This window comes from Grampus griseus (assembly GCF_964374135.1).
Source record: "Grampus griseus genome assembly, chromosome: 1".
In the NCBI taxonomy this organism is placed as follows: Eukaryota; Metazoa; Chordata; class Mammalia; order Artiodactyla; family Delphinidae; genus Grampus; species Grampus griseus.
In genome coordinates this window covers 18542180-18570166 of record NC_139017.1, presented here as the reverse complement: position 1 = coordinate 18570166, position 27987 = coordinate 18542180, and the positions used below count along the sequence as shown (strand labels likewise).

The 27987-nt window shown below is 39.0% G+C and overlaps 1 protein-coding gene across 1 annotated transcript in view; it reads right to left on the bottom strand.

Annotated features, from left to right (window-relative positions):
- The window catches only part of MARK1 (microtubule affinity regulating kinase 1), a gene marked incomplete at its 5' end in the record, with an annotated part of 141203 nt that extends 118734 nt beyond the window's left edge, over positions 1-22469 (bottom strand). The window contains one exon of the mRNA XM_082658238.1: positions 22419-22469. Coding sequence (XP_082514364.1) covers positions 22419-22469 — 51 coding nt within the window. The remainder of the gene's footprint in view (positions 1-22418) is intronic.
- Positions 22470-27987: the final 5518 nt, after the last annotated feature.

Here is a 27987-nt window from a genome sequence, read left to right as displayed (position 1 = left end):
TGAGGCGCCCATGCAGGGCCCTGCCTCCTCTCCTGCCTGGTCCTCTCATGCAACGCTGCCCCTCCAGGCTGCCGTCTGCCTCTGAGCCGCCTTACACACAGGGCCTCTGCATAACGCTAGCATCTTCCTCCCACCAACTCCATTTTTCACAGAGCCGCTTGGCAAAGGACCACTTATCCTTCAAGCCTTAGTTCAAAGGCTATAAACTTTGCTTGAGCACTCCCTCCTGCTTCCCCCTTCCTTCTTTATTCCGTGTTCTGATCACTCAGATGACAAGGAGCTGTAACTTTCTACTGCACTTGTTTGTCTCTATGTCTATCTCCCTCTGCAGGCTCTGAGTCCTTCCAGAACAGGGAACAGGTTTCATTGGTCTTTGTATCCCTATCCTCTCCAGTTGAGATGAAACAAATAGAAAAGGAAATAAAAGCAAACCGTCTTTTGAAATTGTGAAAGCAGCACTGTTGATCCCCAAAGGAAAGGTAGTCATGCTTTAAAGATTCAAAGCAAACCTGTTACTATATCCCTCACAGGTAGTTCATTAAGACTTTGGACTGTTTCTCAGCTTCTGACTTGTTTACAACCTGAACTAAACTGATACAGTGGTCAAAAAAATATTAAATAATACTTTCTCAGAAGAGAGATTCAGCCTACAATCAAAGGCACCCTTTATTTTGTTGGCACCTCCCCCTCAAATAGAGTTCACCACGTAAAGCTGGGAGGTGGAAGGAAGGAACACGAAATTCCTCATTATCCCCTTCTTCCATCTCACACAAACGCTACACACGTACCTTATAATCTCCAAGCAAGACAATTCCATTATTTTCTACTGCTGTCATCACCCACCGAAAGGACTGATTCGCCATTTCTCCTATCCCACTTTCTTTAATAACCATCAAACATGGTTCTTTTCTCATTTTAATCAAAAGATGAGACTTATTACAATGTAATCATCATCATCATCACAGCAGTGTTTTACACAGCCTAGTCAATGGATAGCAGCATCAGAACTACCTGGGCCCTACCCTAGAGAAACTGAGTAAGTACATGGAGTGAGAGGGAGAAGGGCTTAGGGAATGTGAATTTGAAATGATCTCCCCAGCTGGTCTGCAGACTCACTATATTTGAGAAAAAATAACCTTGATTTACTAAAATGCTGAGTGTCAAAAAATGTGCCAAATACTATGGTAGGTAACATAAGATATACATAAGTAATTTGGAAGTAACTGCTGACCTCAGAGCTCTTCCAATTGAGTTAGGAAGATAAAATTTACACACAGAGGAATTTTAGAACAATGTTAATCTCTATCATATAGAATCTTCAGACATTAGATCAAGTGCCCAATCTTTAAAACCTTTAAGTATGGACCACTTTAGAAATACTGATTTATAAATTATATATGTATTACTTTACAAACAGATTATGTACATTAAAAAACATAACATAAAAAAGGTGAAAGTTCTTGGACATATACTAAATCTATAGTAGAGCAAACTTTATAGTAATTAATAAAACATTACTAATATTATGCAATACAAATATGTTTCTTGACTTTTTTAATCCTGGGTTAACAACTGGTAATACAGAGATTTGAAGGACTGGTTACAAGTTAAATTTATGTCAGTACTTGATCTCAATGACTGTCATGGATAAAAAAAAGTACCTCATACAAATAAAAGCAGTGCATCTCTGGTTACATTTGTCCATATTTCAATCTACCCACCAATTATGAGAAAAATTTTTATAGAAGTCATGTTAGGAGACAGCTTCCTGAAGACAATTAGCTGTTCTTGAAAAGTAACTATTTTAATAATTGTAACAGGGCTTCCCTGGTGGCGCAGTGGTTGAGAGTCCGCCTGCTGATGCAGGGGACACGGGTTCGTGCCCCGGTGTGGGAAGATCCCACATGCTGCGGAGCGGCTGGGCCCGTGAGCCATGGCCACTGAGCCTGCGCGTCCAGAGCCTGTGCTCCGCAACGGGAGAGGCCACAACAGTGAGAGACCCGCGTACCGCAAAAAAAATAATAAAATAAAATAAAAATAATTGTAACAAATGGCTTCCAAAATCTAAGATTTTGATCTGCAAGATTTATAAACAGGTTTGAAAACTGTCCATATTTTAGAGTGTACAGATATGAGAATTTCAGAAATGACACAATTTAGGGTAATAAAACTATGTAAGTATGAAAATTTCTGAATACCCATTTTCAAAAAGCTTACTCCAGCCTTTCTGTAGTATAGCAGGCAAGATATTGTAAAGAGTCCTCCAAGATAAAACACACTTTTTTTAATGCACTGCTGAGCTTGAAAGGCATAAGAGAAACATCCAAAGAAAAAAAACAAAACAAATAAACAAAAATAAAAGAGAAACTCCAGCTGAAAGCTACCACAAAAGCCACCATTGCCCTAGGATCAAATACTAAGCCTTGGACCCACTATAAGGTGGGAGAGCTGAATCTACAACATCCTCATTGAGCCAGGATCCGTAGAGTAGACAAAAGTGTCCCAGGTCAGTAGGGGTTCCCATTAGGGGCAATCACAAACCCTCTGTACAGGAAATCATCCTCAGTTTGGTCTTCCAAGTTTCACACAGATAAAACCAGGCAAATATGAGTTCATCAGCAAAGATCAGCAAATAAAGGGAAAAAAAACAAGTCACAGTGAACAAGTAGACAAACAACAGAGCTAAATCCCCAGGGACTTCAGGTAATGGAATTTCTAGGTATAGAATGTAAATAACTATATATTAAATGTTTAAAAAAGTGAAGATTAAATCACAACAGTAAACAAAGACCAACAGAATATTTTAAAAAAGCCAGTTTGGTCTAAGATAAAACCTTAGAACTTTTAGAGATGAAAAACAGTATTAACAAAACTAAAAATCCAACAGATGGGGACACAGAAGAATGGAGCATGCATCGCACACTCTGGCTTTTCAGGGAATTGCCCAAGGGACTGGTTTCTGCCCAGCTCTACTCAGGGTGCTGATGGGAACTGGCATATGCTAGATGCCTAGTGGCTTCTGAAAACAAAAAGAGCTGTTTAGTGTGCTGCAGCTTCAGAGCAACCACAGTACAGCAGACAGACACCAGAGGGAGCAAGAGATTACAAGCTGCCCTCCTACAAAAAGGAAACCTAAAATTCCTCTAATCAGGAATCTACCCAGACAAGTGAAAAAGACGCAACTACAGAAAAGGTTTGAGAGTCCTGAGCATCCCCAGCTGAACTGAACAGTGAAAATCTTTCCATGTATGAAGCCAGTACAGAAAGATTAGGAGAGGTAGCCTTTTTTTTTTTTTACAGGTGTGGTTACCAACACAAAGCTACAAGGAACATAAAAACAAAAAAAAAACATGACCATGATCCACTCAAGGAAAGAAAATAAGTCTCCAGAAATCAAGCCTAAAGAGACCAGAGTTATACATATTACCTGACAAGGAGTTCAAAATAACTGACCTAAAGATGCTCAATGAGCTTATGAAAATGATGCATAAACAAAATCAGAATCTATCAATAAAGAGATAAAGAAAAGACCCAAACAGAAATTTTGCAGGTGAAGAATGCAATAACTAAACTGAAAAATTCATTAAAGGGGTTCAACCAATTCTTGATCAAGCAGAATAAAGAATCAACAGACTTGAAGACAGGTTGTTTGTAATTATCTAGTCAGAAAAACAAAAAGAAAAAATAATGAAAAAAGAGTGAAGAAAGCCTAAAGTGCTTATGGAATACCTATGGTATTTATAGGGACTAATACCCACATTTTGGGGTCTTAGAAGATGAGAGAGAAAGGACAGAACGTTTATTTAAGGAAAAAAATGGCTGAAAAATTCCCAAATATGGAGAAGGAAATGGATATCCAGATTTAAGAAACCCAAGAGAATTTAAATAGGATGAACCCCAAACAGGATAAACCCAAATATGTCCACACCAAGACACATTATAATCAAATTCTTAAAAGTCAAAGATGGAGAGTTTTGAATGCAGCAAGAAAAATAGTACTTGTCAACATACAAAGGAACTCCCACAAACCTAGCAGCAGATTTCTCAGCAGAAAATTTGCAGACCAGGAAAAATGCAATTAATACATTCAAACTGGTGAAAGGAAAAAAAAAAACCCTGCCAACCAAGAATGCTGTATCCAGGAAAACTGTCCTTCAAAATGAAGGAAAGAAAAATTTTCAAAGATAAACAAAAGCTGAGGGAATTTATCACTACTAGACCTGCCTTACAAGAAACAAAAAGACACTAAACAGCAACAGGAAAGCATATGAAAGTATAAAGTCTGCTGGTAAAAACAAATACACAGACAAATACAAAATACTATAATACTGTAATGATGGTACATAAATCATTTTTATTCTGGTACATTAGTTAAAAAACAAAAATATTTTTTAAATTATAGCTATAAATGTATGTTAAAGAACACAATATAAAAAGATATAATTTGTGCAATCAATACTATAAAGTATTGAGGAGGGAAAAATAAAAGTGCAAAATTTTTGTATGAAATTGAAGTTAAATTGTTATCAGCTTAAAATAGATTGCTGTAACTATAAAACATTTTAGATGAGCCCCATGGTAACCACAAAGAAAATACCTACAGAAAACACATACACATACACACACACACACACACACACACACACACGAGAAATAAATCAAAGCATGTTACTACAAAACAAAAATCAAAACACATAAAAAGACAGTAAAAGATGTTGAGACAAAAAAAATTATAAGATAAAACAATTAACAAAATAACAAAAGTAAATCCTTCCCTATCAATAACTACTTTAGATATAAATAATTTAAACTCCATGCTCAAAAGACACAGTGACTGAAAAGATTAAAAAAAAAAAAGAAAATCCCAACTAGATGCCGTTTAAAAGAGACTTGCTTTAGATTTAAGGACGCACATATGCTGAAAGTGAAAGCATGGAAGAAGATATCCATGCAAATGGTAACCTAAAGAGAGCAGGCGTGGCCATATTTATATCAGACAAATTAGACTTTAAGTCAAAATATGTCACAAGAGACAAAGAAGGACATTATATAATGATAAAATGGTCAATTCACCAGGAAGATATAACAATTATAAATATTTCTAGACCCAACACCAAAGCACTTAAATACACAAAGCAAACACTGACTGAAATTAGGAGAGAAATAGACAGCAACACAGTAACATTAGATTTTACCACTCACTGTTAATAATGGCTAGAACCCCAACAGAAGATCAATGAGAAAACAGAGGACTTGAACAACACTACAGCCTAGATGAACCTAACAGAAATATTACGAACATTTCACTCAACAGCAGCAGAAAGCACGTGCAACAGTCTCCAGGTGACAAAACAAGTTTTAACAAATTTAAGAAAACTAAAATCATACCAAATATCTTATCCAAACTGGTATAAAATTTGAAATCAATAACAGGAAGAAAAAATGGAAAATTCACATGTATGTGGAAATTAACACATTCTTGAACAACCAATGGATCAAAGAGGAAATAAGAAACATATCTTGAGACAAATGAAAGGACAATACACAAAAATGTATGGAGATGAAGCAAAAGTAGTACTGAGGGGCATTTAGAGCAATAAATGTCTACATCAAAAAAAAATACATATATATTATATATAATATATATATACATATATATATCTCTCTCTCTCTCAAATAGCCTAACTCTACACCTCAAGGAACTAGATAAAGAAGAAAAACCTAAGCCCAAAACTAATAGAAGGAAAGATATTACAATTAAAAGTATAGCAGAAATAAATGAAATAGAGAATAGAAAAACAATAGAAAAAGTCAACAAAGAGTTGGTTTTATGCAAATTAACAAACGACATTTTTTTTAGCTAGACTAACTAAAAAAGAGAGAGAGAAGACTCAAATAAATAAAATCATAAATGAAAAGGAGACCATTCAACTGATGCCACAGAAATATAAAGGACCCTAAGGGACTGCTATGAACAATTAATTACATGCCAAGAATAACCTAGAGGAAATGGAGAAATCCCTACAAACACAACCTACCGAGACTGAACCATAAAGAAACAGAAAATCTGGGGATATATATAACTAGTAAGGAGATAGAATTAGTAATCGAACACCTTCCAACAAAGAAAAACCCAGTACCAGATGGCTTTACTGGTAAATTCCATCAAACATTTAAAGAAGAATTAATACCAGTCCTTCTTAAACTTTTCCAAAAATTGAAGAGAGGGGAACACTTCCTAACTCATCATATGAGGCCAGCATTATGCTAATACCAAGGCCAGAAAAAGACACTACAATAAAAGAAAACTAAAGGCCAATAACCCTGATGAATATAAATGCAAAAATCCTAAACACATTAGCAAACCAAATTTAAAACATATTAAAGGATCATACACTATGACCAAGTTGAATTTATTGCAAAGACACAAAGATGGTCAACATATGATAATCAATGTAACACACCACACTAATAGAACAAAGGATAAAAAAATCATATGATCATCTCTACTGATGCATAAAAGACATTTGACAAAATTCAATGCCCTTTCATGATAAAAATTCTCAACTCTCTAGGAATAGAAAAATTACCTCAGCATAATAAAAGCTTCATATGAAAAGCCCACAGCTAACATCATAATGAAAGTCTTTCCTCTAAGATCAGGAATAAGGAAAGTATACTCACTATTGCCTCTTGTATTCAACACAGTACATTCATCCCTCAGTATCCTCAGGGGATAGGTTCCAGGCCCCTCTCCCCCCCATGGATACCAAAATCTACAGATGCTCAAGTCCCTTACATAAAATGAAAGAGTACTTGTATATAACCTACACACATCCTTCCACATACTTAAATCATCTCTAGATTACTATTAATTAATATAATAATATAATATGAATAAAAGCTATGTAAATAGTTCTTAGTCCCAACAAATTCAACTTTTGCTTCATGGAACTTTCTGTAATTTTACTTTTCGAACTTGTTTTAGTTGCAATTGGTTGGACCCATAGATGCTGACTCTGCAGATATATAGGGGCCAACTGTACTGGAAGTCCTAGCCAAAGCAATTAGGCAAGTAAAATAAATAAAGGGCATCCAATTGGAAAGGAAAAAGTAAAAGTATCTTTGTTTGAGGATGAAACAAATTACACACACACAAACTGAACTATAAACAAATTCATAAAAGTTTCAGTACAAAATCAACAAATATCAGATATGCTTCTATACAGAACCAACAAACGACGCAAAAAGAAAATTAAGAAAACAATTCCATTTATAATAGCATCAAAAACAATAAAATGCTCAGGAATAAACTTAACCAAGGAGGCAAAATACTTTTACACTGAAAACTACAAAACATTGCTACAAGAAATTAAAGACACAAGTAAATGGAAGGATCTCCTATGTCATGGATTGTAAGATTTAATGTTGATAAAATGTCCATACTACCCAAAGAAACTACAGATTCAACACACTCCCTATCAAAACCCCAATGGCATTTTTTACAGAAACAGAAAAAAGTCCTAAAATCCACTGGGGACCATAAGGACCCTAAATAGCCAAAACAAGCTTGAGAAAGAACAAAGCTGAAGGTCTCACACTTTCTGACTTCAAAACATTTTACAAAGCTACAAGTAATAAAACAGTATGGTACTGGCATATAGACAAACATATAAACCAATGGAACAAAAGCTAGAGACCAAAAATAAATCTATCTATATATGGTCAAATGATCTTTGACAAGAGTGCCAAGAATACACAAGGGGAAAAACACAGTCTGTTTCAACAAATGGTGCTGGGAAAACTGGATATCCAGATGTAAAAGAAAGAAAATAGAACTTTCTCTTGTATAATACACAAAATTCAACTCAAAATGGATTAAAGACTTAAACTTAAGGCCTGAAACTATAAAACTCCTAAAAGAAAACATAGAGGGCAAGGTTCACCACGTTGGTCTTGGCAATGATTTCATGGATATGACACCAAAAACACAGGCAACCAAAGCAAAAATAAGTAGGTGGGATTACATCACACTAAAAAGCTTCTGCACAGCAAAGGAAACTATCAACAGAGTGAAAAATCAACCTATGGAATTAAAGGAAAGATTTGCAAACCATATATCTGAAAAGGGGTTAACATCCAAAATACGTAAGGAACTCCTACAATTCAACATCAAAAAAGCAATCAGACTTTTTTAAATGGGCAAAGGATTTGAATAGATATTTCTCCAAAGATGTATAAATGGCCAACAGGTATATGAAAAGATGCTCAACATCACTAATCATCAGGGAAATGCAAAGCAAAACTACAATGAGTGATCACTTCACACCTGTTAGAATATATTATCAAAACACAAAACCAGGAAATAACAAATGTTGACGAGGATATGGAGAAATCAGAACCCTTGTGCAGTTAGTGGTAATGTAAAATGGTGCAGCCATTATGGAAAACGGTACAGAGGTTCCCCAAAAAGTTAAAAATAGAACTACCCTATGACCCAGCAATCCCACTTCTAGGTATTTATTCAAAAGAACTGGAATCAGAAATATCAAAATATCAAAGAGATATTTGCACTCCCACAGTCACTACACCATTATTCACAATAGCCAAGATATGAAAGCAATCCAAATGTCCATCAATAGTTAAGTGGATAAAGAAAATGTGTGATATACATTCAACGGAGTATTTTTCCACCATAAAAGGAAGGAGATTTGTCATATGATACAACATGGATGGAACTTGAGAATACTATTCTAAATTAAATTAGCCAGTCATAGAATGATTAATACTACATGAGACTAGTAGGGCCAAGATGGCAGAGTAGAAAGACCCTGAGCTCACCTCCTCTTAAGAACACATCAAGATCACAATGATCTGCAGAACAACCATCAATGAGAAGGACCAGAACCCACCAGAAAAGATCTTCTATAACTAAAGACATAAAGAAGGAAACACAGCAAGACAGGTAGGAGGGGCAGACTTGCAATATAGTCAAGTCCCATACTCCCAGATGGGTAACCCACAAACTGGAGGATAATTACATTCCAGAGGTTCTCCCGTAGGAGTTAGAGCTCTGTGCCCACGTCGGGCTCCCCAGCCCCAGAATCTTATACCAGGAAGACAAGCCCCCAGAGGATTTGGCTTTGAAGGCCAGCAGGGCATAATTTCGGGAGCCCCACAGGACTGGGGTAAATAGAGACTTCACCATTAAAGGGTGCACACAAAATCTCACATGTTCTAGGACCCAAGGTAAAAGCAGTAATCTGATAGAAGCCTGGACCAGACCTATCTGCTGATCTTGCAGAGTCTCCCAAAGAGGTGGGGGTCAGCTGCAGCTCACACCACGGACCCCTTCTACCTCATGAATGCTTGTGCTGGTGGGTGCCATTGTGGGATTCCCCTCCCCCACTCATCAGCACTGAGACTTGTGCCCCCCAAAACAGCCTGTAGGACCAGTGGTGGGACGTCTCTGGCCAAACTGGCCAAGCAACTGGGTGGGGACACAGTCTCACCCATCAGCAAACCAACTCCCTAAAGACCTCCTGAGCCCACAGTGCCTCTAGACACGGCTCAAGATATGGCCCTGACCACCAGAGGGCCCAGGACTCAAATCCACCCACCAGACAGGCACCAGCTCCAGAATCTACTGCCCCACCCAGCTGCCTTCCAGTCTAGCCTCTGGAGCAGCCTCACCAATCAGGGGACAGGCTAGATGCAAGAAAACAACAATCCAACAGCCTGCAGGCCCGGCCTGCCCACAGCAGGCCAGACCCTGCCCTGAGACCAGCTGGACCCCACCCTGCCCACTATCGGGCCAACACAAGCTTCAGGACACCTCACACCCCATATCCAACTCTGTCAGGAACCAGCCCCCCCCCAACCAATGACCTGACACCAGCTCTGGGATCCCTAGGCAACCAAACTTCAGGACCTGGTGCTGTCTGCAAGCAGTCCAGCACTAACCCCAGGACCTGGCTTCAACCACCAGTGAGTGGGCAACAGCCCCAGAGTTTTCTGGATCCTGACTCTGCCCATCAGTGAGCCAGCATAAGCCCCAGGGAGCCTAGGGGTTCTGTAAACAGCCACTTCGTGACCCAGTACCACTAACCAGCGGCCAGCAGCCTCTGCACAAAGCAGGGCCTGGTAAACTAGCAGACTGGGAGCCAATCAAGCCTATCAGACTGCCCACAGAGCCCACAACAACAGAAGGACCCATGCAGCCCTCATAGGGGGAACTCCTAGAGCATATCGCTTGGGTGATGAGAGGAACTGCATTCTTGGGAAACGTAATCAACCTACCAGACACAAAAAAATAAAAACAGTAACTTAGGTAAAATGTGGTGACAGAGAAATAAGATAAAACCTCAAAGAAACAAGATAAAATCCCAGAAAGAGAACTAAGTGAATTGGAGAGAAATAATCTACACAAGAAGGTGTTCAGGGTAGTGATCATAAAGATGATCAAAGAATTCAGGAGAAGAATGAATACACAGAGTGACAACTTAGAAGTTTTTAACAAAGAGTTAGAAAATATAAAGAACAACCAAACAGAGGTGAAGATTACACTAACTAAAATGAAAAATACACTAGAAAGAATCAACAGTAAACTAAATGATAAATAGGAACAGATCAGCAAACTATAAGACAAAGGAGGGGAAATCACTGATGCCAAAGAGAAAAGCAGAAAAAAAGAATGAAAAAGAATGAAGACAGTTTAAGAGACCTCTGGGACAACATCAAGCACACTAATATTCACATTATAGGGATCCCAGAAGGAGAAGAGAGAAAGGGGAAGAGAACATATCTGAAAACATCATAGCTGAAAACTTTTCTAACCTTGGGAAAGAAACAGATATCCAAGTCCAGTAGGCACAGAGAGTCCCATACAGGATTAACCTAAAGAGGAATACACAAAGACACACTGTAGTTAAAAATGGCAAACAGTTAAGACAACATTAAAAGCAACAAGGGAAAAGCAACAAACAATATACAAGGGAACTCCCATAAGGCTATCAGCTGACTTTACAGCAGAAACCCTGCAGGCCAGAAGGGAGTGGCACGATATATTTAAAGTAATGAACGGGAAAGACCTACAACCAAAAATACTCTATCCAGCAACGTTCTTGTTCAAAGTTGATGGAGAGATTAAAAGCTTTACAGATAAGCAAAACCTAAAAGAGTTCAGCACTACCGAACCACCTTTAAACAAATATTAAAGGAACTCCTCTAAGTGAAAAAAGAAAAGGCCACAACTAGAAACATGAAAATTACAAAACGAAAAAGCTCATCAGTAGAGGCAAATATAACAAAAAGGGAGGAAATCATCCAGGCACAAAGCTAATAGGAAGTTAAAAAGACAAAAGTAGTAAAGTCATCTATATCCACAATAAGCAGTTAAGGGATACACATAACAATTAAATGTAAAATATGATATCAAAAACAGTAGTTGTGAGGGGAGGAGAGTACCAATGCAGGGTTTTCAAAATCCATTTGGAATTAAGAAACCAGCAAATTAAAACAATCACATATTACAGGTTGCTAGATAAAAACCTCATGGTAACCATAAACCAAAAATCTATAATAGATATCCACACAAAAAAAGAAAAAGGATACCAAGCATAAAACTAAAGATAGTCATCAAATCACGAGAAGAAAACAAAAGAAGGAAAAAAGAAAGACCTATAAAAACAACGCAAAACAAGGAACAAAAGGGCAGTAAGAACATACACAGAAATAATTATCTTAAATTTAAATGGACTAAATGTTCCAATCAAAAGACACAGCCCAGCTGAATGGAAACAAACAAAAAAAAGACCCATATATATGCTGTCTACAAAACACTCACCTCACATATAAAGACACAGACTGAAAATGAGGGGATGGAAAAAGGTATTCCATGCAAATGGAAATCTAAAGAAAGCCGGGGTAGCAACGCTTATATCAGACAAAATAGGCTTTAAAATAAAGACTGTTACAAAAGAAAAAGAAGGACACTACATAATGATTAAGGGATCAGTCTAAGAAGAAGACATAATAATTGTAAATATATATACATCCAACATAGAAAATCCTAAATACATAAAGCAAGTATTAACAGACATAAAGGGAAGAATCGACAGTAACACAGTAATAGTAGGGGACTTTAAAACCCCACTTATATCAATGGACAGATCATCCAGATAGAAAATCAGTAAGGAAACACTGGCCTTAAATAACACAATATAGCAGATGGACTTAATTGATATATAGAAAGCATTCCATCCAAAAGCATCAGAATACACGTTCTAGAAAGAGTGGATATATGCACGTACAAACCTGATTCACTTTGCTGTACAGAAGAAACTAACACAACATTTTAAATCAACTACAACAAAAAAAATTTTAATTAAAAAACGAAAACAAAGGGCTTCCCTTGTGGTGCAGTGGTTGAGAGTCCACCTGCTGATGCGGGGAACACGGGTTCATGCCCCGGTCTAGGAAGATCCCACATGCCGCGGAGTGGCTGGGCCCGTGAGCCATGGCCGCTGAGCCTGCACGTCCAGAGCCTGTGCTCAGCAACGGGAGAGGCCACAACAGTGAGAGGCCCGCGTACCGCAAAAAAAAAAAAAAAAAAAAAGAATTTAGCACCATGATGAATAGAATTGCATCATTACCCAAAAACTGAAATGCAGAACTTTTTTCAATACTTGTGATTATTTTTACCAAAAGTACACTTTAAGAATAAATAATATGTAGATTTTACACGTTCTTTCCAAGTGCACATGGAACACTCTCCAGGAGAGATCACATGCTAGGCTACAAAACAAGCCTTGGGAAATTTAAGAAAACTGAAATCCTATCTAGAGTCTTTTCCAACCACGACACTATAAGACTAGAAATCAACTATGAGAAAAAAACTGCAAAACACACAAACATGTGGAGGCTAAACAATATGCTACTAAACAACCAATGGATCACTGAAGAAATCAAGAGGAAATGAAAAAATACCTAGAGACAAAAGAAAATGAAAACACAACGGTCTAAATCCTATGAGATGCAGCAAAAGCAGTTCAAAGGGCAAAGTTAATAGCATTCCAAGCATCTGGGGAAACAATAAAAATCTCAAATAAGCAACCTAACCTTACACCCAAAGCAACTAGAGAAAGAACAAACAAGGTCCAAAGTTAGTAGAAAGAAAGAAATCATAAACATCAGAGCAGAATAAATGAAATAGAGGCAAAGAAAACAATAGAAAAGATCAATGAAACTAAAAGATGCTTCTCTGAAAAGATAAAATTGATAAACCAGTAGCCAGACTCATCAAGAAAAAAAGGGAGAGGGCACAAATCAATAAAATTAGAAATGAGGAAGAAGTTACAACTGACACCACAGAAATACAAAGGATCATAAAAGACTGCTACAGGCAACTATATGCCAACAAAATGGACAACCTAGAAGAAATGGACAAATTCTTAGAAAGGTACAACCTTCCAAGATTGAGCCAGGAGAAAACAGAAAATGTGAACAGACCCATCACAAGTACTGACATTGAAACTGTGATGAAAAATTTCCAACAAACAAAAGTCCAGAACCAGATGGCTTCACGGGTGAATTTTATCAAACATTTAGAGAAGAATTAATGCCTATCCTTTCGAAACTCTTTCCAAAAATTGCAGAAGGAACACTCCCAAACTCATTCTATGAGGCCACCATCACCCTGATACCAAAACCAGACAAAGACACCCCCCCCAAAAAATGTTACACCCAATATCAGTGATGAACATAGACACAAAAATCCTCAACAAAGTGCTAGCAAAGGAGGCAAGAATACACAATGGAGAAAAGATAGTCTCTTTAATAAGTGGTGCTGGGAAAACTGGACAGCTACATGTAAAAGAATGAAATTAGAACATTTTCTAACACCATACAGAAAAATAAACTCGAAATGGATTAAAGACCTAAATGTAATGCTGGATACTATAAAACGCTTAGAAGCAAACATAGCCCCACAAACTGTGAGGCTGGGAAGTAGATATAGTCATGTTCAAGAAGTCCAAGAAAGGCTTAACTTCCTTAGGTTTGTTTTAAACAATTAGCGTTGCTCTTTTTAAGACAAAGAATACCAAGTTGATATGCTGTATGACTAGGTCTTTGTTAGGTTCTCTGACATAAATCACAGCAGTATCTTTGTGGATCCACCTCCTAGAGTAATGAAAATAAAAACAAAAATAAATAAATAGGGTCTAATTAAACTGAAAAGCTTTTGCACAGCCAAGGAACCCATAAACAAAACGAAAAGACAGCCCACAGAATGGGAGAAAATATTTGCAAACGAAGCGACCAACAAGTGATGAATCTCCAAAATATACAAACAGCTCATGCAGCTCTATATCAAAAAAAACAACTTAATCAAAAAATGCACAGAAGATCTAAATAGACATTTCTCCAAAGGAAACATACAGGTGGCCAAAACACACGTGAAAAGATGCTCAACATCGCTAAATATTAGAGAAATGCAGATCAAAACTACAATGAGGTATCACTTCACACTGGACAGAATGGCCATCATCAAAAATTCTACAAACAATAAATGCTGGAGAGGGGGTGGAGAAAAGGGAAACGTACTACACTGTTGGTGGGAATGTAAATTGGTACAACCAGTGTGGAGAACAGTATGGCGGTTCCTTAAAAACGCAAAACTAGAACTACCATACGAGCCAGAAATCCCACTCCTGGGCATATTATCTGGAGAAAACCATAATTTGAAAAGATACATGCACCCCAATGTTAACTGCAGCACTATTTACAATAGCCAAGACATGGAAGTAACCTAAAATGTCCATCAACAGATGAATAGATAAAGAAGATGTGGCATATATATACAATGGACTATTACTCAGCAATAAAAAAAGAATGAAATAATGCCATTTGCAGCAACATGGATGGACCCAGAGATTATCATACTAAGTGAAGTAAGTCAAACAGAGAAAGACAAATATGTGATATCACTTATACGTGGAATCTAAAAAAAATGATACAAGGGAACTTACTTCAGAAACAGAAACAGATTCACGGACTTCAAAAACGAACTTACGGTTACCAAAGGGGAAACGTGGGGGTCGGGGGGGGGGAGGGATAAATTAGGAGTTTGGAATGAATATATACACACTACTATATATAAAATAGATAATCAACAAGGACCTACTGTATACCAGAGGGAACTCTACTCAATATTCTATAATAACCTATATGGAAAAAGAATCTGAAAAAGAATGGATATATGTATAACTGAATCACTTAGTTATACACTGGAAACTAACACAACATTGTAAACCAGCTATACTCCCAATGTAAAATAAAAAATTAAATTAAAAGATAAACAGCTCATACACCTAAATATCAAAAAAATAATCCGATTTAAAAATGAGCAGAAGAAATGAATAGACATTTCTCCAAAGAGGACATACAGATGGCCAAGAGGCACATGAAAAGATGCTAAACACTGCTAATCATCAGGGAAATGCAAATGAAAACCACAATGAGATATCACCTCACAACTTTTGGGATGGCTACCATCAAAAAGAGCACAGATAACAAATGTTGGTGAGGATGTGGATAAAAGGGAACCCTCCTACACTTTTGGTGGGAATGTAGAGTGTTTCAGCCACTGTGGAAAACAATATGGAAGTTTCTTAAAAAACTAAAAATACAACTACCATGTGATCCAGCAATTCCGCTCCTGGGTATATACCCGAAAAAAAAAAACAGAAACACTATTTGGAAAAGATATATGCATGCCAATGTTCATAGCACCATTATTTATAATATGGAAGCAATCTAAGTGTCCATCAACAGACAAATGTACAAAGAAAATGTGGTGCGTATGTATGCAATGGAATACTACTTAGCCATAAAAAAGAATGAAATTTTGCCATTTGCAGCAGCATGGATGGACTTGGAGGGTATTATGCAAAGTGAAATAAGTCAGACAGAGAAAGGCGAATACTGTATGCTATCACTTACATATGGAATCTAAAATACACAACAAACTAGTGAATACAGCAAAAAAGAAGTAGACTCACAGATACAGAGAACAAGCTAGGGTTACCAGTGGAGAAAGGGAAGAGGGGAGAAGCAATATAGAGTAGGGGATTAAGAGATACAAACTATTACATATAAAATAAGCTTCAAGGATATATTTACAACACAAGGAATATAGCCAATATTTTATAATAACTATAAATAGAGTATAACCTTTAAAAATTGTAAATTGTACACCTGTAACTTACATGATATTGTACATCGACTATACTTCAAAAAAGAAAAAAAACTGCATGAGTCCACTTAAATGAGTTATCTAAAGCAATCAAACTTACAGAAGCAGAAAGTAGAATTGTGGTGGCCAGGGGCTAGAGAGAGAGAAAAATCGGAGCTGTTCAATGAATATAAAGTTTCAGGCATGCAAGATGAGAAAGTTCTGCCTCAGTTAACAATATTTTATTGTACATTTAGAAATTTGTTAAAAAGGCAGATCTCATGTTATGTGTTTTTTCCCACTATAAAAAATAATTTCAACAAAAAGGTTAACAGTGATTTAAGTACAGCTAAAGAGTTTTAGTTAACTGAAAGATAGACCTTAAACATGCTACATGCAGAAATTGTACAGCAGATTGTACTATAGATTACAGTACAGGGAAACAATGAAATAGGGGGAAAAATGAATAAGCATCTAAGACATATGCAGGATAGAAAGAGAATTTTAGCATATCTAATCAGAGGACCAGAAACACTAGAGAGAACAGTAGTAAGGCTATATTCAGAGAGATATGGCTGCTCCATTTCCAAAATTTATGAAAGATATAAGCCACAGAGTTTAGATCTAAACAAATTATACAGCTTGTAGTACAAAGACACAACTCACAGAAAAAATGAATCAAGAAGTTAAAGCATAACTATGGAGAACAGTATGGAGGGTCCTTAAAAAACTAAAAATAGAGTTACCATATGATCCAGCAATCCCACTCCTGAGCATACAGCCAGAGAAAAATACATGCACCCCAATGTTCATAGCAGCACTATTTACAATAGCCAAGACGTGGAAGCAACCTAAATGTCCATCAACAAATGAATACATAAAGAAGATGTGGCACATATACACAATGGAATATTACTCAGCCTTAAAAAAAAGAATGAAATAATTCCATTTGCAGCAACATGGATGGACCCAGAGATTATCATACCAAGTAAAGTAAGTCAGAGAGAGAAAAACAAATATCATATGAGATCACTTACATGTGGAATCTAAAAAAATGATACAAGTGAACTTATTTACAAAACAGAAATAGATTCACAGAAATAGAAAACAAACTTATGGTTATCAAAGGGGAAAAAGGGCAGCGGGAGGGAGGATAAATTGGGAATTTGGGATTAACAGATACATACTACTATACATAAAATAGATAAACAACAAGGACCTACTGTACAGCACAGGAAACTATATTCAATATCTTGCAATAACCTATAATGTAAAAGAATCTGAAAAATGAAAAAAAGAATCTGTATAACTGAATCACTCTGGTGTACACCTGAAACTAACACAACATTGTAAATCAACTATACTTCAATTTAAAAAAAAGAAAAGAAAAGAAGTTAAGGCATATGGAAGAGTTAAGGTACAACATAATCTAATCAGAGTACCAAAATAAAATTCTAAGGAGACCAGAAGCAAGGCAATGTTCAAAAAGATAATATATGGTAAGTATCCAGAACTAATAAAAAGAATATGAATTCAAAAACATGAGAAGCAAACAAGAAGAAAAGAAATCCATACTTAAATACACTGTAGTGAAAGTATAACACCTAAGAAAAAGAATCTTAAAAAGAGACAGACAGAAAAGACACCTATACCTACTGGCAGATGACTTCTGAACAGGAACAATGGAAATAAGCAGACAATGGAAGATCAACTTAGAATTGGAGACTGAGCAAGGTTCTCTTTCAAGAAAATGGACAAAAAATATTTTCATATTTAAAAAAGAAAGTTTATGACTAACAATCCTTTACCAAAAGAACTGTGAAGATGCTATCAGGAAAAGGGAAAATGACCTCCAAAGGAAAGTCTGAGATGGAAAAGGGAATGGTAAAAAAATAATAATTTAAAATATGTGGCTGATTCTAAACAACCTGAGCTTTAAAAGAATAAGAAGGAGAAGGAGAAGAAGGAGAGTTAGTAATAGCACTGAGTTCAGAAGGAAAATGATAGAAGGCAAAGACATTTTTTTCTCACGATGGACCGTCCTGCATACCCACTTTGGAGACCAGTGGTATGGACTATACACACACAGATGTTCAGCTACATCAGACAGCAATGCTGGCTGCAATCATTTCAGAGGTCTTCTTAAAAACATAAGCCATGCCATAAGGGACTTGTAAGTTTGGGATAAGGGGAAAAGAACAGGGTACTCGAGACAGAGAAAATAGCAAAGGTTCAGGAATGAGATGAGCATGGCACACCCTGTTCTTCAACCAATAAAGTATCTCATATCATCGCACATGCTCTTTTGAAATCTCTAAGACAAAAGCAAAACAAACCAAAAACCTCAAGAAGCAATAACATGAGTAGAGCAACAGTGAAAGACATCAGATATTCGTTATGACCTTGGGCAGGTCACTTCACTCTCTGAAGGCTTTGTAGTATGTAATATCTACCGTTCCTGGTGTCACTAGTATATTTTGATGACAAATGAAAAAATTCAAAAGGGGAATATTATAGGACTGATCTCATATATTACTACTAGTCATTGTACTGGCACTGGCGATACAGAACAAAGGAGACAAAGTAAATCAGCAATTAGAAGGCAATGTGATAGATCCTGTGACATGAGGTATGCACAGGGTACTGAGAAAGCCCAGCAGTAGTGGCAAAAGCATGCTTCACTCTTGCCTTTTCAAACTACTAATGTCCACCTTGGTAGTTGTTCCAGTCATCACAGTGAAATTCAGATCTATGAAAAGAATCATCATCAAGACTTTTGTTATTAAAAGTTTCAAAACAAATTTAACCAAAGTCAATTTTAAAACATCCCGAGAAGGAATCAAATCAATTTCCTTCATACTGATCAAAATTTCACCACAGAAAGCTAGTAGGGACACTTTGGATCCATAAAAATTAGCAAAATTAGAGTTTTTCTAAAACATGAAAACAATTCTTGCTCCATTTAAAAGTACATAAGAGTAATGGTAATATATTCTCTCTATCCACGCTGGAATTATCCAAGTATAATCTAACAGAAGCAAAAAAAAAAACCGGAATATTTCAAACACCCATTCTCTTTCTGGACTTACTCTTTACAACCTAACATCAAACACATTTTGCATAAATTAATTCTATGATCTACAACATATGTTTTCTACTTCACTGCGAAGTATTCATTGCCTTTAATCATCGGTTGTTCTGTTGTATTTAGCCATTTGAGGCCTATTAATAATGCACACACAAATCCTTCATCTAAGAAAATACTCTTGAAAAAATACACACAGAATGTTCTCAGAGAAAAGCAATTCTTTCTCGCTCTACTAGATACAGTGGTAGTAAAGAGGAGAATATTTACTACTAATGTTACAGTGCTGCAACATTCTTCCTCTGAACTGTTTAATATGTATATAATATTAACATTTACTTACATATCCTCAATATATATTAGTGACATGGGGAAGGGTAGATATCACATATTCCCAAGGATACCAAATCCATTCACATATGACTAAGATGCTTATAATAACTGCAAATGACAATACAATTCAAAGATTCTTTAATTACCTTATTTGTTTAAATTAAAATATTTTGGGCAGTAATAAAATGTTTTTAGTTATGTCCTTAATATTCCAAAAGGCTTACAAGCATTTAATAGTCACACGAATGTAGATTTTCACAACCATTTTTTAAAATGTGTCAATTTAACTGAAAACAACTTCAAACAAATGTTCATTTTGATTACCACACTGGCCTTAATATATTAGCTAACAAGCAGATATGTTCCTTTATTTCACTGATGAGAGGTAAGCAAGAATGGGTAATGACATTTACTACCAACCAGAGAACAGAGAGAGACACGAATGGTGATTTAATAGCCATCACTGGTGATTCCTTTGATAAACACCTATAGCACCTATAAACCAATTTAGCCCTATTTGCACACAGCTTTCTACTGTACACTATTTCTTTGGGACTATATTTACCTTTCTTCTTAAGTTCTTTGAGGGGAGAGGCCTTGTCTTAAATACTGCTTCTCTATCCCTTCCAGCTCAAAAACCAAAACTGAGTGCATATGTATTGATAAATTAACAGCCACAGTATAAACAGGTACTTCGCATGGCAATTAGGAGAAAATCAGGATGTGGGTAAAGGAAGCTAAACGGAGCTATAGCTATGCACAATGCAACCAACACCAAGGGACAAGATCATAAAAGTGACTTTGAAATAACATGCTCAGAAACAGAGCAAATCAGTTTACTTAGCATAATCATTTTCAGAAGGTACAGAAAAATTTAGCACACTGTTATTGCTTAATTGAGCCCCCCCACCTTTTTTTTTTTGGTCTTACAAGTGATGCTGCATTTTGTACTATTCCCTGATTCAGATTTCTATAATGCTATCTCATGTCTGTATAAAGCACCTTATTCATACAACTGTGGAAAGAGCTATACTATTCAAAATCCGAAAGAAAATAAAAACAATGTATTTTTCCACCTTTCCTAGGTTAAAAACACACAGAGTGTTTTGCTAATAAAAACAAAGGTCATCATCTGTCTTACTTTTCATTCATACTGAATGACACGTTTTTTTAAAGATTTTCTGTTAGAAAAATTCTGTACTACCTTGGCTTTAAAATCAGCTTTAACCCAATTTTGCACCTTGTTCCGTCACCTTCTTCAATCTCTTAATCAAAATTATGTATCAATTATATTTTTAAAAACAATTAGGAGGCTTTTAAGAAGTTACAATGTAAACTAAGTTATAAGTTACGGTAACAGCAACCTTACTCTCTATCTTTACCATTTGAAATGCAAGACACTAGACGAGACGAAAGCATACTCTGAAATCTCTTCCTGGGTCTTCTACAATAGTCTCTTACCAAAATTTCTTCTCCCTTTGTATATCAAGTTTCTGCGCTCCCCTACTCTCCAAGATTAAAAAAATCTGTTTATACCTCCCCCCAACACTTCAGGGGTGAGTCTGTATGTCTTCTGTCTCATATCTTTTGTTTAAGAACGCCAAAACCCTTCATTATTTTATTTTACCAACCCTATGAAGGCAGTGATACACCAAGGGCTGGAGGGTCAAGGAGTTAACTAGGCAATCAGAAACTGGAGGGCCGACCAAAACTTAACACCCCTCTAAGGGGTACGCAAACCCAGTCAGAAAAATCAGCAAAGGCCCTCTTTACAGGTCATGAGGGCTTAAAAAAAAAAAAATTATTTTTAAACCCTTTCCCACAAAGGAACTCGTGCACACACACACAACTGCACTTTTCAGAATGTGGAAATACAACTGATCTGGTTCTTTCGGTTTTCAAGAGTTTAAACACCAGGGACATCTGCATCTAGATAAAAACTCCTGAGGGCAATTTGATCAAAGACACAGAAAATCCTTCCTTCAAAGAAATGCACCTTGTGACACTCCAAGGAGGAGGAGAGGTATTTAAAGTAAAACCTGCCCTGAATTATTACCACCGACTTGAGAAAGAGAAGCAAAAGCCGTTGGCTTCATACAGCTTTTAAACATTTTGCTGTAACCCTGGGGCCACAGAAGCTGATGGTGAAATTCTTCTGCTCATTTCTATAGAAGAGTATCACACAGCAGTAGAAACTCGGGACACACCAACACACACATCCATCTCTACTCCCATTCTCGTCCCTTCCATTCCCGACCTTCCCCCTTTGGTGCCCAAGACCCAAATGTGGACACAGTTACAAAAAGCAAAGTCATGGGGCAATGCAGGCGGGTGGGAGGGCAAAGGACCGAAAGAGCCAGAAAAGCAAGGGAGAAGAGGCAGTCGGCTGGCTTGTCTGTGATCATAAAGCAAACATTCGGGTGGGGATACAGAATGCCGCGTGGAAATAAAGCTATCCGGGATGCCCACTCTGCCATCTCCTTGTGCCTGTCGCCCTCCATCACCCCACCGTCTCCCGGAGGACCACCTCCGCGGGGAGGGCGCCACTTACGGTGCCCCCACCCTCACCCTTCAGGGGAAAGCAGTGAAATGCGCCTGGAAGGGAGGATGGGGGCTCAGCCGGGGGCGAGGGTCACGCCGGGCGCCAGGTGAACACCCTGCAGCGGGTGGCCGCTCTGGGGCCCCGGGGCGGCCCATGCGGAAGGTGAAGCCGGGGTCCGGGGAGCGTCTGGCCCCGCCGCTCCCGGGGAGGCTCCGGCTACTCACGTTCTCCGTGTCCCGCTCATTCACCGTCGGCAATGGCGTCCGCGCCGACATTTTGTGCGGGCGGCAGGGTCGGGCCGGGGTCTCGCGGGCCGGGCTGCGGGCCCCGGGAGCGAGCGGCAGGGGCTGCGGCCGCGGGCGCGAGGCCGGGGCCGGGCGAGCGGCTCCCACAGGCCGCGAGCGGTGCAACAAGCGGCCCCGGCGGCGGAGCGGGGGGAGAGGACGCGGAGGAAGAGGAGGGGGAGCCGCTTCCCGCGGCGGCGCCGCCGGGGGACGCGAGCCGGGGCGAGGGAGGGCTGCGGGCGAGGGCGGTTGCCCGGCGCGGGCCGGGCGGCGAGGCCGGCGGGATGCAGCGCCGAGGCTGGGAGGCGGGGCGGGAGCCGGGGGGCGGCGTCCGGGCCCCGCTAGGCTCTCCCGGCCATGGCCGAAGGTGAAGCGGCGCTGCAAATCACTGCTTGGCTCGTACCGCCGAGCGCGGCCAGGAGCCGGGAGCCGCGGCCCTGACAGCGCCGCCCGCGCCGCGCCCAGCGCCCCGCCTCAGGTGAGCGGCTCCGCCCGGCCGAGCCGCAGCCACGCGCCCGGGGCCCAGCGCGGCGGCGCCCCCGCTCCCGGCGCCCCGCGCCTCCGGCGCGCCCGTCCCGGCTCGGTCCGCGCGGTCCCCGCCGCCGCCGCAGCCGCCGCGCCTGAGCCGGGAGGAGCGGCCCGAGCCGGCTGCGCGAGGAGCGGCGGGCGCGGCACGCTGCGCCCAGAGGCACTTGGCGGCTGCCGCCGGGTGGGCGGGCGCCAGCCGAGGGGGCCTCTCCATTCATTCCCTCATTAGGGATGCGAGGCCGCCTCCTGCTCCTCCCGCGCTCCCTCGCCCGCCCGTCCCCATGTTTATTTTTGTTTCTCGCCCCACCCGCGGAGTACGGTCGTCTCAGAGCTTCTGGTGGTTTTTAGTTTGATTCATGTTTGGGTTTTGCCGGGGGGAGGTGACATGGCGCTGATGCAATTGAGTGGTCCTCTTTTTGTCCGTTTCATGCGGGAAGAATGGGTACGATCCTACCCGGGATCCGACACCGCCTATCTCCTGTCTCAGGACTTTTCCCATTCTTAAATTCATCCCCTCCTCCCGCGTTTCCCAGCTTTCTCAATTTCTGTCCTCCCCTGAGCCCTCTCCTGGGAGCTGTTGGGTTCAGGGTCACTCTGATAGTTGGGCAGAGGGCACAAAAGCCCCTAAAAGCGCCAGCAGCCTCGGAGGCGCTGCTCCAGAACCCTGTGCGAGGCACTCCGGCCAGGCGGCTCGCCTAGGTGCCCGGCACCGGGCGGCCTCCTTGGGAACCGGGTCGGCGGAAGAGGTCGCCAGGCGCCCGCCGCAGCACCCCCAGAGTGGCTGAGCCCCGGGAGTCACGACGTCTCCCCTGGCTGGTCGTCACTTCCTGGGACGCAAGGAAGTGTCACTTAGGCGAGCTTGTTTAGGGAGGGAGGGGAGCTGTCTCTGATTTTGGCCCTGGCCTACCTCCTCCAGGTGGCTTCCTCACCCTTCCACCCACCTGCTACTTCTTACATCATGCAGACATCCCTCTGTAATGCGTTCCGCAGGGCCCATTGGCCCCCTAAAAAGCAATGCTGCTTCTTCCTATCTGAGAGCTTACATTTTGCACACTCAGCCTCCAGAACAAAAACCTTACCATCTCCCTATTCCTCGTCTTTCCAATATGTCTTTTTCATTTTCTTTCATGAGTAGTCAGGACGATAAAAGGAGCAATAGATAGAAGGGGATAAATTCAATTTTTGAGCTACTTCCTTAAGCCTCCAATGGGGATCTTAAGATGATAGGAAATTCCTCCTCTCTCCTGAAGTTCATCCATTTGAAGGAGGAATCCCTGCACCAGATGGGTTTTTTTATCCTAACTCATAAAAATGTTGTTTCTGAAAACTTAACACTTGACCCTTAAAACATGTTCCAAAAGACCTAAAAATAGCAGATACAAAGATTCTCAGAAAAAATTCTCACCCAGCATATATATTCACTTCTACAACATCATCTATGTATTTATTTCTTTAGCATTTTATTTGTAGACACTTCCCAATTTCACAAAGCAAGTAAAAATATCATAAGATCCCTTAGGTGTTCATCACCATTCCTCAAACAGAATTCAGGCTTTGGAACTGCAATACTGCACACTAAAATGTGGTGTGCAACCCAGGATGCCAAGGTTTTATAGTCCCTCTGCAGAGATCGTGAATCACCAAGCTGTACTGAAGTTGCCAGGGTAGAAGCTTGTACTTTTCTGGTCAACTACAGCCATTGTTGCCAGTCAACACTGCAGCCACTCAAAAGTACCTTGTGTTACAATACTACCCCTGTTAACATGAGAGGAAGCAAGCATCGGTGAAAGGGTGTTCAATCCCTTTGGAATATGAATCATTCCTTCAACTGGTCGCTTGGGTGTTGCTTTTCAATGCCCACTCACCTATTATCCTATGTCTTTATCCTTGTGGTGACCCAGACAAGTATATTTCTTCCCATTTTACAAAATTCCACTCAACTGACTTATTCAAGATCACAGATGCACCAGGTTAATAGTGTACAGAAAAAAGATAACTGGAATATATGGTACTGTTCAATCTTGCAGTGGTCACAAGATCAACAGGTTCCCCTGCCCCTTCCCCCGCTCCACTGTGTAAGGTCATTAAACCTCAAAGATATGATGGCTAGTTAGAGACAGAGCTCAAAGGAGTGCCCAGGATTCTGGCAGAGTGGCTTCCGAGATTTTGAAGTATACATTAAAAGTCTTGGGTAAATCCCTTAGCTATATTTGCTACACTGTGCTCACATACTGAAACTTATTGAATATTACATAATAATAGTGAGGGATACTTATTTTTTAAATCAGCCCATAAAGATAGTTTTATAACAGTGGAGCTACATTCAAAGAGAGTTTTTATTGGATGGGTAACTCAAATCCATAATTTTGGTTAATGAAATAGACCAGAAACAACTCTGTCCAAACAATGGCATTCAAACAACCCTATTCATACCCACAGTTTTAGGCTTGGTATATAAATTTCACTTTGCTTGGGTTAGAAAAGAGTCATTATGTCTTTTAAAAGGAATTATTGAGTGTGTACCCCTGTGTGAGCTCTCCTCCCCTTAAAATGGCACGAGGCAGTACTGTGATTGAATGAAAACTGTTTAGCCATAGTCCTTAATAGTGAGAATGCACGTAAGCAAAACTTTTTGTGTCACTATTATGTAGCTTCTTGTGCCAGTAACTATGAAGAAATGACAAGGAATATTTTGTCTTTGAGTAATGATTTTTAGGATTATTAACTAAATGGGGCATGTTTAATTTAGAGGTTTCTAACCTCCAAGGTGTTAGGGTAATAAAGGTTTCAGAAAAAAATTGAAGTAATGCGAAAACAAAAGAAAAATAAAGATCTGCAAGGTGTTAAGCCCACACTGAAATGTGCTAAATGAGCATGCCTCCCAGCAGCTCTATGGAGCAGAATTCTCTAGAACTACACTGTCATATATAGTAGGTATTAGCTACAGGTGGCTATTGAGCTCTTGACAGCTCTCCAGTGTGACTGAGGAACTGAATTTTTCATTTGATATCATTCTAAATAATTTTCAAACTGACATTTGATTCAGTTATTGGAAAATTTTAAATTATGTTGGGAAAAACTTGAATACATGAATCTATCTTTTCAACTATAAAGATGCTGAAATCTAAATACAGATTTAGATAAATTTAGAAAATTTATTATCTGAATTGAGATGTGTTGTAAATATAAAATGCACACTGATTTTTAAAGACAGTAGAGAAAAAAAGGGTGTAACATATCACTTTAATAAATTTTATATTGATTACATTTTGAAATGCTAATATTTTGACATGAGTTACATAAAATATATTATTAAAATTAATTTCAACTGTTTCTTTTTATTTTTTCAAATGTGAATACTGAAAAACATAAAATTACATATGTGACTTAAATCATATTGGACAGCACTTCTCCATAAAGTAAAAATTGAGAATAAAGAGATTTAATTGCTAAAGAATCAAAGGCCTTGACTAGAAGCTATTAATAATTTGCTCTTTGACTCAACAAACATTTATTAAGTACCACTCCACTCACTCTGCTCAAAGAAAACATTCTTCACCTAATAGTTAACAAGCAGTTAGCATTATAATATTCTTTTTACAGAGCTAAATGAAAAACATGGTGAATTCATACAAATGTTAAGAGATAGCAGTCATGTATAAACAAATAATTTATCAAATGTGACAGATTTAGCAGAATTCATAATAAACTCAGAAAACTGTACATTTCTTATCATGTGCTTTAAATGTATCCAATGTCTGATACACTTGGCCAGTCAGTCAGTAACTGTTTGTTGAGGGCATACTTTGTTTCAGTACTGTACAAAGCTATCTCCAATCTCTCATTTAACCCACACAAGGAAACTACAAGATGGGCAGTTCTGTAAGGTAACAAAGAGTTGTCCCAGCTAAAGAGAAACATGGTTAATGGCCATCAGGAAAGGAACAATCAGTTCTTTTCATAAAATAAACTGGATCCTGATTGCTCTCTCAGCATTAACAAGGTAAATTTTTGTTGCATGTCAACAATCACCACTTAAAATGGAAAAGGGCCTAAAGAGAAAAGACATATTTTATCCTAAAAACTGTATAAGCCTCGTTACTTAGGTTAGGCCACCCTGCACGTTGCAAATACAATCTATGTCCAAGTGCCATTTAATCTCCTTCGGTTCCCCATAAAGACTCTCGGCTCAGCAATATCTCACTGTTTGGAGTTCCCCACATGCACCATATTGCTTTACTCCTCTGAGCCTTTGTGTCATCTGTTCTCTCTTTCTGGAATGTCCTCCGCTCTTTTCTGCCTGATGGACTCCAAGTTGATCTTTAAAAACCTTCTCTTGGAAGGCTTCCCTGACATCCCTACTCCTTCCCACACCCACAGAGTTAATTAATCACTCTGTGAGCTGGGTCAAGGGAGGGAATATGTCCTATTTAACTCTTTTTGCCCAAGGCCTAGCAGCAGTGCCTAGCAATTAGTAGATACTCAATTTCCTAAATGAGTTTCATTGACTTGTCCCATGTTGTAAATTTTCCTGCACTTCCACATTCTTTTGAATTTCTAAGAAGCATTACATGGGAATTGAAAAGATGTTATAGGAGAATCATTAAAGTTTACAACCAGGGACTACAGGAGTAGGTAAGAGTTCACACAGTATACAAAATATCTTTCTAAATCAGTGTTGTTGACTGTGTAGCAGAGACTGTTCCGTCTCCTACAGAGTAGAAGCCTAACGCAGTGCTGCTAATTCTACTAATTTGTGATTTGACTGTAATCATTCATTTTTATCCATGCAGAGGAGTTGCTGATCACTGATATTTCAATACAACCATCTTTTAAATAAGCATCTGCTTAAACCAAGGTGTACTGACAGTAAGTTCTTAGGAGGAAGCACTAAAAGGTGATTGAAAAAATTAGAAGTGGAATAACATGATGACGGAGCGTTGAAGGCAATAAAGTGGGCAGATCAACTCCAGGGAGGAGT